Raw genomic sequence first — 21,860 nt, 5'->3', positions numbered from 1 at the left:
AGACAGCCTTCTTCACCCTGTCTGCCTCTGTCTGTCCCACTGGGGCCTCCGTGCCTTCGTGGCACATGAAGGCACCATGCACTATTGCTGAGTAAAAGGCCCTTAGCAGATAATTTGCAAGCAATGCACAAAAAATTAGTATTTTCAAGTATTCCATAAATGCCCGTTTATGTGGTGCTGGTGGTGCCAGAAATTGAAACAGATGCTCACTGCAGTCCCAGCTGAATTTATGGATGTTATAAATCAGTTTAGGTGACTACAGAGGTGTTCAGGATAGCAGGGGCTGAATTTAAATCCTTCTGTCCTGGTGGAACAGACTGGGCTGGGGGTAAGCGTGACCCCATTTAACTTGTGAGAGGACACACAGCTGTACCTCAGGTTGGAAAACCTACTACTTTCCCCTCTCACTGCAACAACATACAGTAGGAGGGACTTTTCCCCTGGGGGCATAGTGACCACTGGACATGCAGAGAGGCAGAGTTCCCAAATTGGACTGGCACAAGCCCATGGCCACCAGTGTGGTAATAGCTTCCCAAGGGTGGAGTTCTATTTTGGAGTGTTGGGGCAGTTCCCAAAGAGCTGCCCATCTCCCTGACATGGAAAGCAGGCTCTACACTCCTTGTGCAAAGAGGCACCAGGGTATACTCAGAGAGGAACATAATTTACCCCAGCTAATGACATGCAAAATATCGTTCACACAGGATTAAGTCTTCCCGGACTGCTTCCCTGTTTATGACCTCTGCTGTTAGGATTTTACTGAAGAAGTAACTCTACCTTCAGTTAAAATTGTGCCATTCAAGGGAAGATGCAAATCACATAATCTTGTGGGATCAAGTTCACCAGAGCCATCACAAATGTTTGGCTTGTCAGCAAGTTCACAAGTTACAGAGCTAATGTTATCTTATTTACACCTTTATCCCATTACCTTCCCTCCAGGTTTCACCACTTAACCATTTGTGTATTTTTGCTGCAGCAAGACCCTGTATTATAGAGTGGTCTGCTATTTAGCTTGCATCTTACAGAGCCTGCCCAGGTGCATAAGGTAAGTCAAACAAGTGCCAAAGTCCAGAAGTAAGATATTTTCTCTAGCAGAAAAATAACAAAGACCTGATCCTGAAAAAGATGGAGCAACTCGGCTCCACTTGAATAGAAAAGGAAGTGATGGCTGCGTGCATGCGGCAAGACAGCATGTAGCGCACAACAGAAGAATACAACTACAGCTAGCAGAGGAAAAGGAAACTTTCCTGACAGCAAATGCAGTCCCAGTGTAGGAACACCCCAGGTCACCCGGCACCTTCTGTTTGTTTTGTTAGATCTGTTAAGAGATGGTGTGTTAAGAGTCTATGGGACTAGAAAGACTTAGCTCTTCCCTACGTAGGCTCCTGAGCCCATGTTCGGACACGCGCTCAGCAGTACATTAAATCAAATGACTGTAAGATGTTACCACCTCCCCACAATTGGCAATGGCTTAAATTAAAATGCTACGCCATAAATCTGCTGTAATTCATGATTAAGAAGTGGTCACATACTCATACCAGAAGTCGATGGGCTGTACCAAGCAATAATCTTGTCAGCTGATTTAAGTTAAATTGGATCCATTCATTAAATAGAGCTGTAAATCACAGCCAGAAAAGGAATATACACCTTCCATATCCACAGTCAGGAAGTTAGAAGAGCTGTTGTGTGTCAAGTGTTGAATGTAACTTTCAATAAGACTCTAAGTTAATTTTCTTTGCAACTGATGTCTACAGGGGTTTACCAATGCAGTTGGACAACTACTATGAAAATAATTTGATGCACAGCAGTGAAATGCACCTCATAGCGTTTGCCATATTATTTCACCAATCCAATTTGGTTATTTTTTATTACAGCTTTTTTTTTTCCAACTTTTTTATTTCTTGCTTTTGAAATTCTTTATCCCTTTCTTGAGCTTTGCATGAATCTTTTCTAAAGATAATAAGAAACTGACAGTCCCACCCCTCCAGTGCTAATGGCTCTCCATGCCCGAGTGAAGGCTTGTAGCACTGTATTTGCCTTTTGAAGAGGGATAGTTATTTGCAGATGGATAGCACAGCGAAAGCTCTTCCAGAAATCTGAAGACTTTGTTTATGATTACATGCAGGGTCAAGTATAATCTCCCACTGCTCAGTTAAATGGCAGCAGCTTAGCTGAAAGTGAATACTACCGCGCAAAGTTGTAATAAATTATAAGCCACCTGGGTTGAGGGGTGAATGACAGCTGGCAAACTCAATCTTAACACCTCTGATATAGCTCCCTGTCCACCCAATGAGCTTCTGAAGAAAAAGAGGATTTACAGTGTCCAGGAAAATCAAAGTTACTGTTTCCTTTATCTCTCATAGTACTGCAGGTCATTCAGAAGGAGGACTTCTGCAGGCAGCTTAAATGATAGTGACAGATTCTAAAGAGAAATGATACTGGCATTAGCCGTAATTTCATTTGTTGCAACGTTGACAGACATGATGAAAAGGAACATTCCTCCACACCCGCTGCTACTCCACCTCTGACCTTGGAGGCAGCCATCGTGAGCAGCTCTGCTCTTTGCTCCCGTGCACACACACTGTCTGTGACAGGCAGAAGCTAAAACCCCTTCAAATAACCTCTGTCACAGCAAAACCACGCAGCAGAAAATTGGTTGGATTAAACAAATCTGGGTGACGGTTCTGTAAGCAATGCCTGATGCGAACTGGAGTGGCACAGGGACACAACTCAGCCTGGCTTTCCAGAGTGACTGAGACCACATCAGGATATACACACAAAAGCTAACAAGGTGAAAATTTGAACCCCTGGATTACTGCTGCTATTCCATGAACCCCCTAACATGAGCCCTTCGTGCCTCCAGCTTTAATCGTAGCTTTCCAATATATGTTGAGCTTCATTTTAACCCTAATCATTTTATATTTCCATTATGTATATGATTTGCTTTTATTTGCCTTTTATTTCTTGTTTTTCTTTTTTTTTTTTCCTTTTAAAATCTTTCTGCTTTGTCAGTGTAAGAACCACTTTTAATGTTATATTTTTTTCTCGCATTTTTTAATTATTGGGCTAGGAATTCCAGTGCGCATTAGAGCAATGTAACTGGGGACCTGCCTTGAAAGCTGGGGGGGCTAATAAACCTAAACCATGGAAGGCTGTACACCAAAGCAAACTTGCTGAAAGGTTACCAGTGGCAGCAGATGATATAAATAGTACACTAAAATAAACTAAGAAAAAGCCCGTCCAGTATAATGAATTGATCTGTGACCCTCAGGTGAGTAACGGTTAGCGAAGCTGCAGCCGCTATCTTTGCCACTATTGCCACCTGGGAGAAGGACCCCAGCATGGGAGAGGCAGAAAGCAATTGCTACAAATAAATAACTGGAGAGATGGCAGGCTGCTTGCTGGGATCGATACTCAGAGTAAGTAAAAACTAATCCAAATCTTCATTCCAAGCTGAAGCTGACCTTCCTGGGTTGAAAAGACTCAGAAAATGGGGGAAAAAGTCAATGGGATACACACAAAACCATTTACCCCCCTCCCCAAATCTCTCTAACAAACAAACAACTTTTAGCACTGGAAAAAAAACTACAATGAAGTTCTCATTTGGCCAAAATCAAAAGCATAAAAGAGCCACAGGGAAGTTGAAATAACAGGCTGAATATTCAGATTATTGTCTAAAAGGAAGCCTTCACAGTTTTAATTCCAGTAAGTAGAAGTGGCTTCTACAAGAATCTCGACACGGAGATCAATTTGCTTAGGTACTCACTCTTACCCCTGATGGAGGAGAAGAAAATGTAGGACCTGGCTGGCCAAAGGATCTTGCTGACGTAGTGATAAAAGATGAGCCGACATTTGGTGGATAATCTAAATAATGGATTACACACATTTCATGAAAATCTTGACATATTAATTGCATTAGTGTGCTCAGTAAGCAATGCTCCATTTACATAATAATTAATTTCACAGTGTCTACACCAAATTATACACTGTTTCATTGTACTGTGAAAAGAAGTCACTGTCTGAAAGAAAAATAAATTAATACTTCGAAAGGCACAGTATTGGCTTTTAGCCTTTCTATGCACAACCTCTAAAAAGTTTTCCTTGGAAACTTGTATCACATTTTATTTAAAATGTTCACTTTTCCCCAGAGACTGGCTTCCCTTTCAATTAAAAAAAAGTGTTTTTAACTATTGCACATACAACCATTCACCTTCAATACTAGATGGATTGAAAACTGCTGCATTATTTGGTGATAAATGCAATGTTCCATCTGCTGAGCTTAACACACACCGGATACCAGTGCTGGAAAAGAAAGAAAAGAACTTTAGGAGCATGCATAATGTGCCATAAATATTAAAGCATAATTATTAGACAGTAAATTCCCGGTGCAAAGACACTAAAGTAAGGGATGCTCTGTTAGAAATTCAGTTGGAAGACTGTCTCTAAAATAATACTTACTTATCTGAAAAAGCCATACATTTTTGGATGTGAAGACTTCCCTTAATGTGCTGATCCCAGTCCTATGTTGAAACAAAGAGATGATGAGCACAGGAAAAATCCTGAGACAAATTTACAAGAGATTGCTTCTCCATTCAGTTTACCTTATTCTAAAAACAATACTGAGATGCTGAAGATCAAACTGTGTGATGCTGGAGCCAAGCACACCTTCATCCAATGCATTTCCTGATTTGTTATTTGTAGGTTAAATTATCAGTTACTTTACGAAGGAGAGTTTCTCTGTATTAGTTTTTAAATCCAGTATATTTCTATTAATTCAGTTACTTCACTCTAGCTGAAAAGCTCATCCTGCAAGGCGCTGAGCACCCTCAGCTCCTGCAATGTCCATAACAAAGGTGCTCAGCACACAGGGCAGCCAGGACAGCACTTATTCATTTCAATAGATTGCAAAATTTGTCAAAGTACATTTAGCTATTTACACTTCTATGATCCAAATGAGGCAGCATATTAAACACCAACAAACAAATCAACCAAAAGTCACCGTAATGACATTTTCCCTGCCCTTTTAAAATGTTTAATGAAAAAAAGAAATGCTCAGCGTGCCCTAGACAGGGGCTACTTCAGACCAGCCCTGTAGCTGCAGTAACCACAGCAAATCCCTTTCCAAGTGGCTGCTCAAAGAGTGAAAGGGAAACATGAAAGAGTAAATATATACAAATATCTCAGAACCCCGGGGTGTGTAACTATCAGGTACTATTTCATTTGCTGGCCATCCTCCTTCCTACATACATGCTGTTGTAACGTTTTTGTCAGGCTATCATCAGCGTGAAAACAGATGCCTTTGCGGTTAGGTGCTGGTCCTGCGATGTGATGGCAAAGGCCGTGAGGACTTGTTGAGCGGGGCTCACCAGGAGGCCAGAACAACGCCAGCCAGGACCCACGTATGGCTGTGGGGCTCAGAGGCTTCTCCAGACCTGACCTATATAATGTGACCTAGCACACAGGCTCTCTGGGCAACCGGGAAGCTTCTTCTCGAGGGTGAGGTTGAATTTGGAGCTCCCTTGGCAGTACGAGCAGAGAAGCGGGAGCGTGGCCTGCACTACACATGCTGAGCAGCTTCTTGCTTCCAGGCCAAAGTTGCTGGGGACCCCGAGTCCTAAATTTTCCTTAGAGCTACTAGAAGGAGGAAGAGATCCCAACAGAAGAATTATTAAAATAATTTCATCAAAATGCACTGTTTTGTTTAAGCAAGCTGCTTCCACAAGGCTGTTGGGGGAAGCCTTTGGGATCAGAAACGCAAAGAGAAAGGGAGAGGCAGATGAAACCGCAGATGTGCAGTTACAATACCAGCTTGAGAAGCAGGGGATCGGCTTCAAGCTCCCCCTCCCCTCGCTTTGGGCCCATGAGATGAGCTGCGACTCCAGCCCGGACCTTGCATCTCTCATGCCAGCGCCGTAATCTCACTGCCTTTCACAGCGAGATGTGAAACAACACCAGATCTTGAAACCCCAGTAATTGCCATGAAACAGATGTACGACACCCTAAGCAAAACTATGGCCCTTTGTTTCTGCTTCTCTCAGGGCACCTCTGTGGTGATGGACGCTGGCAGCAAGGGGTGGCAGAAGCCGGTGGCCAGATCAATCACAAGGCAGCCCGTTCAAGGGTCCGAACAGTGCCCCGGAGGCACTTCAAAACCACTCACCTTCAGATCGAAGATCTTCTTGTCGCACAGGGCGCAGACGTGGGGGAAGTGGAGGGGGGCCGTGCCGCGGAGGTCGCCCAGCTGGTGTGGCGGCAGGGAGCGGGCAGGCAGGTCGGGCGCGCCGCCGCTCCGCTCCTCCTTCTGCCTCATGCGAGGGCTGCCGAAGCTCTGCTTGCTGTGGTTGAGGCGGCCGAAGGCGGGGGGGGCGGCCGCACTGAACTTTGTGTCAGGTGTCGGCTCTTCAGGGTTGTAGAGCTCGTTTCTTATTTCATACTGCTGCTGACTCGCTGATGGCCACAGGCTGTCGCCGGGCACGAGGTCAGGCTTGTTTTGGCTGGGGAAATTAGGGATATTTTCCCACTGGTTGCTTGTACCGCTGCCATGCAAGACGGGGCCGGGATCTCCTTTCGGATGGGAGCTGGCGTGCGGGTCGCTGGGGAAGGCCCGCGCCGCCCCATGCTGTGCCGCTGCTGCTGCCCCGTAGGCCTCCTTGGGAAAAGCCGCTGCCGCCTCATGCTGCAGCTGGCTGGGAGCACCAAAGTGACCCTCATAGCATGGCCCCGCTGCCGAGGAGGCCGTGTGGGCCCCGCTGGCAAGGAAGCCATGCTGGCTGGGCTGGTCCCCCTCCGAGGCGTACGTCTGAGGGGCGGCGTTGGCGGCGTTTTGCTTGTTGTACTCGTAAAAGCCCCCCGCGGCAGTGGCAGCGGAGGTGGAGGCACCCCCCTTGTTGAGACCTACCACCACGGGTTGCTGGCCGGAGGTGGAAGCCATGACGCCTCCGAAGGGACTCATGACGATGGCGTTGGGGGTCTGGGCCTGGACGGGCCCCAGGCCACCCCCCGGTGTGGCTAAGGCTGGGCTCTGGGCAGGAAAGGCAATGCTGCTGGAGGGGAACCTTGCGCCGGTGATGCCGGGCCCCTGCGGCGGCCCTGCAGCGTGGCCCTGCGGGGTGTTCATCACGGTGGGGTGCCTCAGCTGGTTGAAGAGCGGCTGGGACATGGCCACTTTGGAGAGCACCTGGTTGAGGACGGTGGCGGCGGCTGGGTTGTTGGTGACGGCCGTCTGAGCCAACTTCAGCCTGTGGAGCGTGAGCTGCGCCTGGAGCTGCGCCAGCTGCAGGCTCGCCGGCGAGGGGAGCAGGGGTCTCGGGGCACCGACGGAGAATGGACTCTTCTCCAGGAGCTTGGCAGTGCTGCAAAGGATCAGGATCTGGGTTAGCCGAATTCACCCAACGTCTACCTGTGCTTGCCTCTCACTAAAGCTTGGCATAAGATAGACAGCCGTTTCTGGAGATTTAGCTTATCTAAACCCAGGGAAAGCAAGGTGGTGATTGACAATGAAACCATAACCCATCATCTTCCCTTCAACGTCCACTGCCACATCCCTTTCAATCAAAAAGTTACTAGGGAGACAACTATGCCAAAGATCTCTCTTTAAAACCCCATTGCATCCCTCTGGATCAGGCCTTCAGCTCATTTTCAGTACCCCTGGGACTCGCAGCTCTAATGCAGGCCAGGAACAGTGGCAACACAATCCCCAAATCTATGTTTTTTTCCCTCTTTTCTGCATTTTATGCAACCTCCGGCCTCTCTGCTGAGACATCACTGCTCCTGACTGATTTTGTGACATTAGCATTACTCCCTTTTCCCACAGAGCAGGGGGATGTGAAGAAAAGGACATAAAATGGGACTATAAAGCCAGCCCTGTAGGTACTTCGCACCTAGCACATCTGGCTGCATAAAGCAAGATGAAATAGATCACATGGATTTTTTTCAATTGTTTACAGTTCTCATTTAATTAATCTCCATAGCAGCCTGTTCTGTAACAAAGCAGATAGTTTCCCTGTTGTGCAGATGCAAATATAGAGGAGGAAAAAGAGCGAATGATTTGCCAGAAGCTGGAGCAACCATGAACAAACTGTCCTGAAGAGTTTTCTCAGTTCAGCTGGAATGTAAGGCAAAATTTCTGCAGTGCCAGCTGGTGAAAATCAAGGTCTTTATACTTTCTAGAAATTAGAGGGGCATTGAGTGTTCTCCTTCAAGTCTTGTACATGGGATGAATAAATGACGACTAAATTGCCTGCTTGAATTCCAGAATTGGGAAAATAGGAGATGACATTTTCAGGCATAAGGTGGCTCCTGGCTTTGGGAAACACCTTGGGACATCTCACCAGTTCACAGCACCACCACCAACCCTTCCTCCCCTTACCCCATCAAACCCTGCAAACATAAAACAGGAAAAAATACATCTAAATGGGTAAAGTCTAGCAAAGTTAAAAGCAAGAGAAATGTTCTAACAGAAAATATCAGGTAGCACTAGCTTCCAGGCAGCTGCACCCACCCTGCTTTCACCACCACCACCCCCCTGCACCCTTCCCAGATGCCTCCTGCATCATCTGTGGCAGAGCCAGCCTGGTCCGCATGTAGGTACACCGTCCTGCAGCCACACTCCCTCTGTATGTCATGCTGCCTACACTTGGATACCATCAGCCATTTTCATGCCCCTGCCAGAAAAATGTTAGCCATCACTTTTTCCACCACCAGGAGCCTCTGCTCACAGATGGCACAGCTACTCAGTGCATTACAAATGGCTGTTCATTCTGAAAATGAGAGCAGAGAGCACTCAAATAACAGGGATGTGGTCCAAAGCTCAATTAATTTATATTGTAAAAATGTATTGAGTTTCAATTTAGGCCTTTCAAAGCAGCAGGAGCTATGCATCAACCGCCACACAACCCTCACTGTTAATAATTGGCCAATTTGCTAAACTGCATGGATGAAGCTGTAGTTAATGATATATGTCTTGTCAGCATGCTACATTTGAAAACCACAAATTAGGAAAACATCTGCTTAAATCCAAAGTATGACTAAGAGAAAATGAATGGGTTTCATATTTAACATTTAACTTCCACTAGCAACTGCAAGGCACATCTGTCTCCCAAAATACAAAATGCCGTTTGGATAAGTGCATCATTATGTAATGACGAGACTCGCTGCCAGCACAAGCTGACCCCAGTGTGCTTCAGAGCTGAGGTGCCTTTTGTTTTCCTGTGTGGCTTCCATCGCTTACTCTCTGACTTGCACTTATAGCGCAGGTTGCTGTAAATTTGATTACGGATGAGAGTCAGGGTGCAAGTACAGTTAAAACAACACGGAGGCTCTCAGAAACTCCAGCCCATGAGACCCTGAGGACCCACAAAAGCTATCGAGGAGCCCTGTGGGGTGCAAGAGGCTCAGCAAGCAGAGGATCCCACATGGGCACGCACACTGTCATCACCGCCGGGGGACGTGGCACGACCCTGTGCCTGGGCTGTACTGTGCCACCAGCATCTGGAGCGTCCTGGCTTATGATGTGCTGCGTGGGACTTGCCACAGTCCTGACAACTGTTTCATTTTATAGCCAGTTACACCTTTTGTACGTTAAGTAAGCTGTAAAACTCTTTTTAAAAGTTTTATGGAGCATGCAAATAAGAACTGCCTGGTGGTCTTAAAGTAAAAAGAAAAGCCAGCAGCCAGCATATCATGTTTTCAGGCGCAGGAGCTGCAGATGACTCCTGTTCCCAGCAATCTAATTCCACCATGCTGCAAGCCTACGCAGCAGCTCGCACATCCCGACAGCTGCAGCCGCTTCCCAACTCCAGCGGCTACCTGCTGGACACGGGCATGGGCTCCCTCTCTCCAGTGAAACCATCTCACTTGACGCTGCCGCAGGCCCTGAAGCTCCCTCAGCCTCCTCATATTTTGACCAACTTTGGAGCGCTGTCTCTAAGAAATACCCCAGCACATAAGTAGTGCCCTGCCAGAGCACCCCCCGGCTGGGCATGCCCGAGGCGCTTGCTGCTCCCCAGCTCTGCAATCATTTCTGGGCTCTGCAGCTGGGCGTGGGGAAGGCAAGGGCAGGAGTGCCCTGCACAGCTGCAGGCCAACAGCTTTCGGGCCCTGCTGCGGAGCAGGGCAGCACTTTGCTCCCTGCGTCCGCCGGTTTCATCCCTGGACTGCAAGCCAGAAGTGGGGAGGGCTGGGGGGCTGCAGGGAGCCTTACCTGCAGAAAAACAAATGCCATAAGGAGAAGCTGCAGCCTCCAAGCCACTCGTGGAGAGACAGAATTAGTGAGGAGGGTCGCTGCCATGCACCGATAGGTTTGGGAATGGCCACAACTTCAAAATCTAGCTGTCTGTTATGAATTTCCAGATTTCAGGGTGTTTCAGGATGCACACTTTATCCTCCCACAGCAGAAACAGAATATTTTATCATCTAATCAAGGCAAAGAAGGAAGGGCATGTTCATGGGTCAGTGGGAAAAGGAGATACACAAATGGGAGGTTGGGAGAAGAGCTGTGTATAAAGCGTCTTTTAGAGCGACACCCAAATTTGAGGATTTTTGTTCTGTTACGCAATAAAGGACATTAGAGACACATGGGACCAGCACGCACAGCTTTGACAATTTCTTTCCCTCTTTCTGTTCTACAATCATAATATTTATGTATTTGATAACATCATTTTGTAAATAATCCTGCTACAGATTTACTAAACTCCTGGAAACTGCAAACACGAAGTGAAGATAGCACTCAGCTAAGGCATTTTGTGGGGGCCGTTCACCACTCGTACACACACACCTCCCACCCCAGCTCGTCCTCAGGTTACCAAAAGGCAGCCCCCGCCTGCTCACGGGGGCTCTCTGCCGCAAGATGATTCAAAGCAGCTGAATGAAGCTCTCATTCTCCATTGAGCGCCCAGAAAATTAGCCTGCGTCAGCCAAAGTTAGCTCTGTCCCGTGCAAAACATTCCCAATTATAAGGTCAGCGATGTAAAAAGTAAACAGAAGTTGTCCTCCTCGTTTATTTATTTAACATTAGTTGTACAGCTGGGCTACACCAGCAGTCTCTTTGCACAACTAGGAAAGCCAGAAATGGCCTTTCTTTACCAAAACAAGGACAGGCAGGAGCGCTGCCGTACAGTTTTCATGAAGAAAGCCATAAACCAGCCAAGTTTTTGCACAGCTCTGAAATACAGGAGTTGAAGATATGCATCAACTATTGCAATACTCACAATGAGACTGCAAACACTGGCAAGGCTATATTGCTATAAATCAATTCAGCCCATCTGCTACCCCTGTCATCCTTATTATGCTTTTAGCATCCAAGAACAGTGAGCAACACACAGTGTCGGAGGTGAAGTATCTAGATGGTTGGATTATTTAAGTAATCCTGTCTACAAGAGTGATGAAAAGGCTGAACACAAAACATGTCTATTAGAACAGACCGACAACCTGGAGCTTGATTTTCAAATGACAAAATTAAGGATTTTAAAGTGCTGCCCAGCACCTTTCAAAATTAAGAAATAAATAAAATAATCGGAACTAATAAAAGTTGTGATCTTAGCTGCAACTATCTATTTAGGAAGTATTTATACTCACAAATATTTGAAATGCTGCATAGCGTGTGAATTTGAACACTTCAAGAAAAAACATGAATTCGTAGCAGTGCAGAATTTGTTTTCTTGCATTTTCCATTAATCTCGCACGTCTTCTAAGATTTTTGCATTCCCTCCCCCATGACACATTTGCCTTTACATATAATTACATCTACCTGTCAAAATCTTTGAAAGATAAATTTTTAATATTTTTTGTTCCAAAACATGCACTTTTTTCCAAGCTGTCTGTATTATTGTGTTGATTTCAGAATCAAAATGGCCAAAGTTATTAAGATACCCAAGTATCCTAGATGTATGACTACTCTGCATTAGCACAGTATTAGACGTGAGACCATATTTGCAATAGCATGCTGTTTTTCATCCATTAAAGCTGTTTCTGAATCAATTTTTCTAACAGATAGCAAACTTTACATTTTTAATTCAGAACTCTTGAACACATCAAAGAGAACCATTTCCTTATTATCCAAGCACAAAATCAGTTATATTCTGTTTTGCGGAAGTGTGAACATCCTTTCCCTGTAATGTATCATTTATTCAAAACACACGGGGCTGCCTTCTCTAAACTTATCCAAAACAGTTGCCACTGTACTAAAAGAGCAAATAAAAAAACTTTAAAATAAACAAATCAGTTGTTATATAGATGAAGTTGGTAAGATATTAGGGGTAAACCTAGTCTTCAAATAAAAATGCACCATTTGACACTACTTCAGTGAGATTACATGTTTGTATGTGAGGACAGAATTCGGCCTCTTGAATTCAGGGGAACTGCAAAGCCGTATTTCAAACACTGGTAGGAGTAAAAACAAAGTTCAGCAATCTCAACAACATATATTAATTATTAGAATAGTTAATTATTATAAGGATATTTTATGTTATGCTGTTTTGCTGATCGCATTATGAATACAGAGTTTACGTTCATTTTTGCTTGTTGAATAAACCCAGCACTTATGTCAATAAAGATTGGTGCATTGGTTAAAAAATGGACACAGGATCTTTTTCCTATACTCTAGACTGCATCTGGCTGATACTAAATGACTGTTTTCTTTCTCTTCAGCTCCACAAGAAGTATTTTCTTTGGGTTTTAGTGAAATTACTTTCTTGTTCAGAAAAGCTTGGAAAGTCTGCTGAAAGGAGAAAACCCCTCCACCTTTATAATTTAAACTCTGAAATCATCTGCCGCCGAGTTTTTGTTTGCCGAGTTCTGGTTAGAATTGATTAAAAAAAAGAGATCATGTTTCACACTAAGTTCAGCTAATGATAGGGAGCACTAAAAACCTTAAGCTACTTTAATATATTTATAAGCTGCAAGTAAAACCCTTCTTATCCCAAATAACGATTTCTAAAGCCCTCCATTATACTACTGAGGGAGTAAAATAAAACATCAGCCAATGTACACACGTGTTTTGCCAAGTGAGTTTTGCATACGTTTGGAGTGGTAAACTCTATTATCTGGACAATCATCCAACCTAACAGTTAGCTGGAAGATGAAATGTAAAATGTTATCACAGAGTTGCTAAACTCGGGGTTTACAAAGCTGATAGGAGTTAAGTGCCTGCCTCCTACCGAGAGTCCTTTTTGCTCATTTGAAACTTTCAGCCAAAATGTTCTCTTGCCTTTGTTTATATGCAGAGAAGTCAGACAATTTCCGCTGGGAAGGGGACAGGATAAAGGGGTAAACACAGTGACTACATCTTGGATAACGGTTGTGATCACAGAAATAAAATTGGAAGTGATGTTAGGAGGATGGTTAGACCAGCTCCTGAGGTGGGATCAACCTCAACTCAACCACTTGACATATTTATTTAATCTGCTTTTAGGAACCTTTGGTGGAGATTTCACAATCTCCAGGTCTTGACCTCTCAACTCCCCTTGGTCTTATAAAACTCCTCTTAAAACCTATGGTGGCTCTCTGCATACAGCATAAACTCGTCTTGCCATGCACACAGAGAAGGGTTTCTCTTACCTTCCTGCAGCTGCTATCAGATCTTCTCTACAACCATCCCAGCTCCTTTCTCTGCACATTTTGTGTGTTGCATTTGTTCGTAATGCCCAGTATGATTGCTTTTCTTCATAACAGCACAGCCCCGTGGTCCCCTGTTAACGCAGCCCCTTTCCTGAAGAGCTATTGCCCAGAGATGTTGGTTGGGAGGGATCTCTGGAGCTCAGCTGGTCTGACTTCCCACACAGGAAAGGCTAGCTCAGTCCTTTCTCCTTTTGACTGTCCAATGGATTTCTCATATCACCATTTCATATTGTCCTCATCAATACTGCATCCAAGTTATGTCAGACCCAGTTTCTCAAGATTACTCTGGATTCCCGTGCTGCCCCCAGAGTGCTTGTAAATCCTCTCCTCTTGGCACTAGCTGAAGATTTAATGGACGCTTTGTTCACCCAAGTCATCAATGAAAGTGTCAAATAGACTAAAGACTGTTCCCAAGAAGGGAACCGCGATGCACCTTTCCATTTTCTCTCCAAACACCAGTAATTCAAGGACATCTTATCCACGTCGCAGCTCTGCTTGGCGTGCTTGAAAAGACCACACTCTTTGCTCCCTGGCAGTCACTTCTGCTAAAAAAAAGCAACCGTCCTATTTGTGGTTGCAAGACTAAAAGGGTGGATCATCTCTGGTGAGACTGATTTCTTATTAACAACTCTTGCTCTATAGTTCTGGGAGAGTTGTTTTGGATTGTTTTTTTAAAATCAGCTGTATGTTCTGGTTTCTTTACAGCAACATTTGCTTCTATTTGATTTAGCTGCTTTCAAATGCTGAATCCAGTGCCATAGACAACAAATACATAGAACAAATACATTGAACATAGAACATAGAACAATGTATAACATAGAACAACAAAACCAGGTACCACCGAAGTCTGCACTGGCCATTACACTTCCTCCCCGTTATTCAGTACACATTTTACCCTGGAAAATGTTTCTTCTATTGCGTGGAACTCCAGATTGTATACTGAGCTTATTTCTGCTTTCCCTCATGCAACGTATCTCTCCATAAATATTTAATTAGGCGAAGTTCAACTCCTTTCAAGTAAGGGACGTAGTCTAGCAAATGTACCACATAAAACCAAGGTTATAGGTAACAATTTTCAGAAGCTGGGAAAGTTATCGCTTTGTTCTGTGACATTTAGGTATTGTTTGGTTTTGATGATGTGCCACAGTATGTCAAGGATGTCTCTGAGGATTAGTGTGCACACAGAAACACTGGTCTACATTTTAAATTTCAATAGGTAGCCATATAAATTCCTTTAGCTATACTGCAACCATCTATCTGCAACTGCTACCCGAGGAAATGTAATTCTTTGTTTACTGAAGTTAAAGAAATGTATTTTAAAAACTGTATTTTAAATGTATGCTAAAAACTGTCAGAAACAGCTATAGCACCAGATCAGTGCCCTCCGTAACATGTTGCAAAGATCTAAATTAGCACAAAAATCGTGCCACAGTTTTACGGAGCTTTCAGGGCATGCCGCAACGGTCTGGAACTGCCATGCTGCCTGCGCCTGCCTCCCCGGCACCCTTCCTGCAACAGCTCTTCTCATCGAGGCTTCAAATAGCCCTTATGGTGCAAAGCCCCCAGGCCAGATTATCCCTGCCAACCCGCGTCCCAGCAGGGCTCCTGTAAGAAGGGCTGTTGGGGGTCCCCAGCAACCTCGTCACCCCAACAGCCGTGGACCCTGCGCAGACGACAGCGCTGCCGTGCCCGCAGCCCCCTCCTGCTCCTGCCCCAGGCGGCGAAGCGCACAGCCCCGGGGGCTTGCCCGGAGGCAGAAGGGCACAGGAAGCCTTTTGGGAGGGGAAGAGCAGGGGAAAAGGTGGTGTGGACGGTAAGGTAAATCCATAGGGTGAGTGAAGAGGCCCGGCCAGGGATTAGCGCTGTCAGAGCTAGGCAATCCCGGTGGGAACGGGGCGAGCAGCTCCAGCAAACGCACCCCTGCTTCGGGGACAGCGGCTGCTGCTGGGCCGCACGGCTCAGTGCTCGCAGCGCTGCTCCCAGCCTCCCCTCAAAAATAAAACAAATCTGGGGAGAAATGATCTGGAAAGCTTATTATAACGTAAGGAAAAAATAAAATGTAGCCTTCAAAAAAAACCCCGAAGTCAGAAACCCTTCAAAGGCTTTTTACACGAGCACATAGATAAATGCCCAACTGAAAAATAATCCTTGGCATATAGTACTTACTAGAAAAGATACTACAGTAATATCTCTGTACCTTCTGCTCATGTGCTTTCCACATGGTATTGTTAACCACTACAAAAATAATAAGTTTGAGTGTATCAATATCTCGCACTGCCTGGAGGCACAGCCGTTTTCATTTGTGTGTTGGAAGTAGGAAGCATAATGCGGTAGGCAGATAATTCCTCATTTGAATAAACCATTTCTATTTCACAGTAATATAAGACAATATAAAAGCCCTTTTACAAAGGTAATATCTTCAGTTTGTAGACAGGAAAATGACATGTAACTGTGGAAAGGGTAAAGTACTAAGAAGGATTTTTATTTCTAAGTAGCTTCATTTGTGCTCAAAGCAATGATTGCCATTTGTGGAAAAAAAAAACAAAAATATTGAACTCACCTTTTTTATCCATTTATTTTTAAATATTAGTCCGAATGATATATTTGAAAAGTTTAATGAAAAAGCATATTAGTAAATTAAGTCTCTAGGAGAACGCTAGTCAGCATTCATAATAGTAATGGCACAGGCTACAGAAATTGCGCACAAACCTGAGCTCTCCTGTTTGTACCCTAGGTCAGTCAAAAACCAACAGCTTGCAACTAAAAGTCACCCAGGAGCACCACAATCATTTCATAATTAATGTAGTATCACCACCTCCTCTAAAAGCTGTTTAAATGCTATGTGTTACCAACCCCCACAGCACAAGAGTGCAGGAGGAGAAGCGCTGGAACAGCTCCTGTCTAAAGTGGCCAATATGGTTTGCTTTCTCTTTACCGCTAATATTTAAAAGTAGGCAATTTAAAGTAATAAATTAAAGAAAAAAAGAAAAGAAAAGAAAGCTTCACTTATTTTTTAATCAGATTTCTGATTAGAAAACCAGAACCTCTGTGGATTTCCTAAAATGTATATTACATAACCATATACTTAGGCCTATTTTTCAGTTTTCCTTTTATGTATATTTTAAAAGCACATAAATGTTATAAATTCCTATTGTTTACATACCCACCCGCATTACTGGTATACATAAATTATACATGACTCTTATGAAGCCCAGATCTAATTCAGCTGTTACTGAAGCGTGTTGCAAAGCCTTTCCTGATTTCACTGTAGCAAGAGCAATGCTCCTGTATCCCTTTTCAGTTATATTTAATTTAAACATAAAACATCAAAGAAGATTGCTCTCTTTTCATGATCTCTTTGAAATCGGCCTTTAATACTAGGCCATAATATTAGTACTGTTACATGGAAGTAATACGCAGTATATTTTGGCCCAGAAGCTTTCATTATCTATTTTGCAATGAATGCTGCTCACTTTTTTCTTCAATGCATCCCAATTTCTATGCTAAAGAAATTTTTACTGTGGATCTTGAAAGATATATGGGAGGTTTTATTTATTTTTCTTATTTTAAAGTGCAACAGTTGGTATGAATCAGACCTGAGCATGTTCCTTCTGGCAGAAAACAGCCTGTGCCAGAACTGCTGGAACTCTCTGGCTTTGAGAAGTTTAATTTATTGTCTTGAATAATAAACTGCCATTCAATCAGCCTTGTGAAACAAAACATAAAACAGGCTGGTGCTTAAATCTTGAACAGGGACCAAAAGAGTATTCCACAAAGGAAACAAATCTGGGAGAGGCATTTTATATTAAATAATGTGAATTACTTTATTCTCCCTTTTTGTCTGCCTTCAATATTAATTAGGAGTAACCAACAGTTAATATGCTCCAAGCTCTGCATGGTAAAATTGACTAGTATACTAAGATGGAAAATAAGAATCAGTTTTTGATGAAAAATATCACGTTTCAGAGCACTGCATGTGGCAGCTGTGAGGAAGGAAAAAGTGTGAAGGTATTAACCCGTCCATGACACTCAGCTGGGCATTTGCCCAGTCCTGCTGACAAAACGGTCGATGCAGACGGCCAGCCCCTACTTTGTGGTTAAGCAGGGCATTATTTCCTCTTAATTTTTGCTTGCTGGTTTTGTCCGTTTTTACTACAATGCACATGCTCTGCTCAGTAGCTGTAGTCTGTATGTCTAAGTAGCTTAGACGACTAAGGAAAAATAGGTTGTAACCCATTCCATGGGCCTGCATAGTAGATGTTACACCTTGTGTTACTGATGTATCTTTTAATCTCAAAACACTCCAGGACTCAGTTTCAGTTTTCTGTGTGAAAAGATGCCTAAGAAAGCTGTGACTGTATTGGTTTTTTAAAAAATATATAATTATTTTTCTTTAAAATTATCCTATCTATTTCCCGGGCTTTACTTCTGAAAATAAAAGCTGTCTTGAAGTATAAAGTATCAGTTATTAAAAACAAACAAACACAAAGACAAAACAAAACAAAACAAATAATGCTGCTCTGATTCTTTCTTTTTTTTTTATTCCAAGGAACTCTATTCATGGTCCAATGAAAGCTTTCCCAAACTCAACCATCTTTGAAATGTTTTGGTATTTTGACTTCTTTCACGTTTTACAAATAATTCTGTGCCCACTGGCTGTAAACGACATTAATATAATTCTGCTTTGTGTCTACTCACACGGACCATGAGGCTTATTACAGGGTGGTTAACCATGGCAAATCAAGAGGATACAATTCGGTATGGAATGTCTTTTAAAGTATAAAAGCCCTGGTATTACAAAAAAGCTAAGCACTATAAGAAGCTACTGCACAAACCAGATCATATCGTTAATTTGAAATCCCAGTAGCTGTTACCACCAGAGCTGCGCATGCCTGCCTTTTCCCTTCGCTACAGAAAGAGCTGTACTTTAAAATTAAATTTTAAAGATCGCTAAGATACTCCGCTTGGCAGATTAGCGTCCCTCCTTGCTGGAGACGGGGCAGACAGGCGTTTCGGCGCGGCGGTGGGAGGACGCGGGTGACACGATGCAATCCTACCTTCTTGCAACATATAGGGCCGCCGGGAGCAGCGAGCTGGTGCGGAGGAAGCGTGGCCAGGAGCTGATTCAGCGTTGTGCACATGCCTCCCGGTAACATCCCACTGACATTCTACCTGCTCTCTGCGCCCCGACTATTTACAAGCTTCCTTCCAGAAAGTCACAACTTTAGGAATGAAAAAAAACCCACCCCACCCCACCTCAAATAGAGGCTGGAAGGCGGATCACGTGGGTGCGGGGAGCTGGTCTTGTTGCATTACACAGAGCAAGTGCGGATGGCAAACAATATCGGTTGATGTTTATGCCATATGTTCTCAGTCTCTTCACGTATCGGCACCAAAATCCTGTTTCTGCACAGTGTAATGCCATGGGAGAGGGTCACAGTCTAATTAGGCGAACTGTGGAAAAAATGCGGCACACTAATGAAGACCGAGAGGGACTGACTTTTACACAGCGAGCCCTTGCTCTGGAAGGAAACAAGCGTTACCCAGCTGAAGTTTTAACAATTTCTTAAAACGCGCACTCAAATACATCGTGTTTTAACCCCTGAGCAATTTGTCCATGTTCACGCTTGCTGCCTCCCAAGGACAGTTGAGGTTTTGAGGAAAAACACTCTTGTTATTTGGGCTAATGTTATTGCTAAAGTCAGCTATCTGCCTTCTCAGAAACGGTCAACAGAAAGGAAATTCATCGTCCAGCGCTAATCCACTGCGCCAAATGCAGACGAGTGCTGACCTGCACCGCAGGCTCTGCTGGGACGCTGAAGCAAGGGCAAGAGGCAATGCAAAACCTGCACATCCTTAATGCGGTATTTGGCCAGTTATCTCAGCAGGTCTCCTCAGCTTGATGATCCATCCCTATTAAACCAAAGCTTTTCAAGACCAAGTTTGGCACCTTCCTAGACCCAAATATTTTATACTTTACATCTGGATGTCAAAATTATTGATCTTTCCCATATGTCGCATTGCTCAAAAATTAACATAGACACAAAAAAATGCTATTTTCCTGTCCCTGCTTCTAATGTAACACAGTGTATACGTCAATTAAGAAATAAATGAGCTGTTCTCCCATATCCAAAGATCGAAATAAGCCAAATATTCCTATTTTTGCCTAGGGTACATTAGTCCCTTCAGCCCATCAGACCACTCTCCTTACAGCTGTTTAGCTGGCCACTCTACTAATCTCCTGAGACACGGCAAGAGCTTGTTAAACTTTCTTTTCACAATTAACAGCATTAGTCTGGAAATCTTCCGCAGTAGCAGTGGCATTCTATACAGGACATGATCCTTGTATGGAAGATGCTGTTTCCAAAATCACTTTGCACTAAGGCAAACCACAAACTAAATCGACCTGTGAATATGCACTTCTTACCTTTAAAAAAAAATATAATTCTGCAATACTTCACAAGAAGTGGAGCCCAGAGGGGTTTCCATCCAGGTTTTCTAATTTTCTTTCTTGCCTTCTTTCTTTCTTTACGTGCCACGTCAGAGCGCTCTCCCCACCTCTCCAAAGGAGAAAACTACCGTTCAAGCTTCTGGCTTTTCTCCAAATAAAAAAGCCCTACCTTTAAGAGATGGCAGAGACTGTGACTGAAAAGGGAAAGGCGCCTAGCAGGTGGTCCAAGGGTGTTCCTTCACACATGCAACTCCCATCAGGAAACAGCAGAAAATTCAGGGGAAGGAGAAGGAATTAAAACCTATGGGGCTTTTCTACAGCCTGTCGCATCTCCCCCGGCACGGACGCCCTCACGCTCTCCTCTGCATCTGCATCACATTAAACAGGATGAAGAAACACAAACCAACTTTCACTTGAATCTGAACTCTCCATTTCATGTCACCCTCAGGACAATCACGTGAAACACATATGGCGAGTTCAGCCTGGGAACCGCGTTGGGACCTTTCCGGCCAGGAGCAGAGCTAATCCTCACCGCTGCCCGCATATGGCTTGTGACTGAACGCTGCAGGTTCCTCCCTGCCTGCAGCTGCCGGCCCAATCGGCGGCACGGGCAGGGACGGCGAACTGGACTGTGTCAGCAGATGGACTGGCATTTTTTCCACCGAGTCGGAGCGGGCCAATGACGAAGGAAAGTGAGGCGAGTAACACAGGCGATTTGATTTCAGAAAACGCTACCCAGCACACAGGCTGCACGCTCGCTCTCCAGAGAGGGAAAAGATTCACTCTCTCAGCTCTACAGTTTTCCCTAACCTACATTTTCATCTGTCATCAGATACTCGTGTTTCGCTTCACACCCAGGGAAAGAACTTGCCCCAAAACGACAGCGTCCAGGCAATCTAGCAGATCTCGTCCCTGTGGCATGTCCTCACCTCATCTATCTGCTGAGCTGGAAAAAAAAAACAAAAAGAAAAAAAAAGGGAAACAAACCAGCAGCTAGTCCTTTTTCCCCCAAGGAAAGACCTGCCATTCAGAATAAATCAGTTAAAATTTGCTGTAATGTGCCTGTCCAGTCTTTTTTGCCACCTTAATTAAAAGCGACCAAAAATAATGTTACTTTTGAAAGTAAATCCACTTGAGAGAGACACAGTGAAGCCTCTCAACTGGTTAAAGTTCAGCTGGGAGCCTCTGCATTCTTTTCAGATAGGAACAATGTGCTAGTCTCAGTACCCACCTTGTAGGCACAGGCAAGGTCTCCCAACTGCCTGACGCTCTCTGCTAAGGTAATATGATGCTTCCAGGGGCTGGTGAGACTAGAAAGGCTCACTGGCAGTCTTTGAGTACTAGTGGGGGTAAGGAAAAAAAAATCATTCAGATCACTTGTATCACGAAGGAAAAAAAAAAGCAAAGATGCAAAGATGAAGTAATGCAGCTGAGAACAAATTTTAACTGAGCAGTTGGCACACGTGGAGAGAAATCATCGAGTTAAAGGCAATAATATATCTGATGAGGAGCTGTAAGTCCTGTGGTGCAGCTTTTCAGGAAATTTTGCTCTCTAACACTCTACTAGGGGATTGCTTAGGCATGACTTCCTAATTCAGAGGTCAATCTTTTCATATAAATTGCCTAGCATAATCTCTGGACTCTGATATCTCTTAATGCATTAAAAATCTCTTTTTATTACAGCAAGCACAAAAAATTTTAGATTCTGCCCCTATCTCCAGAGCTTCTGTATCATAGTATTACTGTTACAAAAAACATCAGTAGATCATTTTGGAAAACATCCTGAAAAGTCAGATGC

The 21,860-nt window shown here is 44.1% G+C and overlaps 1 protein-coding gene across 4 annotated transcripts in view; it reads right to left on the bottom strand.

The window, feature by feature from the left end:
• Positions 1-21,860, bottom strand: part of RBM20 (RNA binding motif protein 20) — a 108,475-nt gene that overhangs the window by 21,154 nt on the left and 65,461 nt on the right. For all 4 annotated transcript variants that reach the window (XM_072870069.1, XM_072870073.1, XM_072870072.1 and 1 more), the window contains exons 2-5: positions 6,158-7,349; positions 4,456-4,517; positions 4,208-4,299; positions 3,770-3,861 (exon numbers count right to left, since the gene is read on the bottom strand). In XM_072870069.1, the coding sequence (XP_072726170.1) occupies positions 3,770-3,861; positions 4,208-4,299; positions 4,456-4,517; positions 6,158-7,349 (1,438 nt within the window). The remainder of the gene's footprint in view (positions 1-3,769; positions 3,862-4,207; positions 4,300-4,455; positions 4,518-6,157; positions 7,350-21,860) is intronic.

The sequence above is a fragment of the Ciconia boyciana genome, chromosome 8 (genome assembly GCF_034638445.1).
Source record: "Ciconia boyciana chromosome 8, ASM3463844v1, whole genome shotgun sequence".
Lineage (NCBI taxonomy): Eukaryota > Metazoa > Chordata > Aves > Ciconiiformes > Ciconiidae > Ciconia > Ciconia boyciana.
The sequence above is the reverse complement of the archived record's forward strand: the minus strand, read 5'-3'. Positions and strand labels throughout refer to the sequence as shown.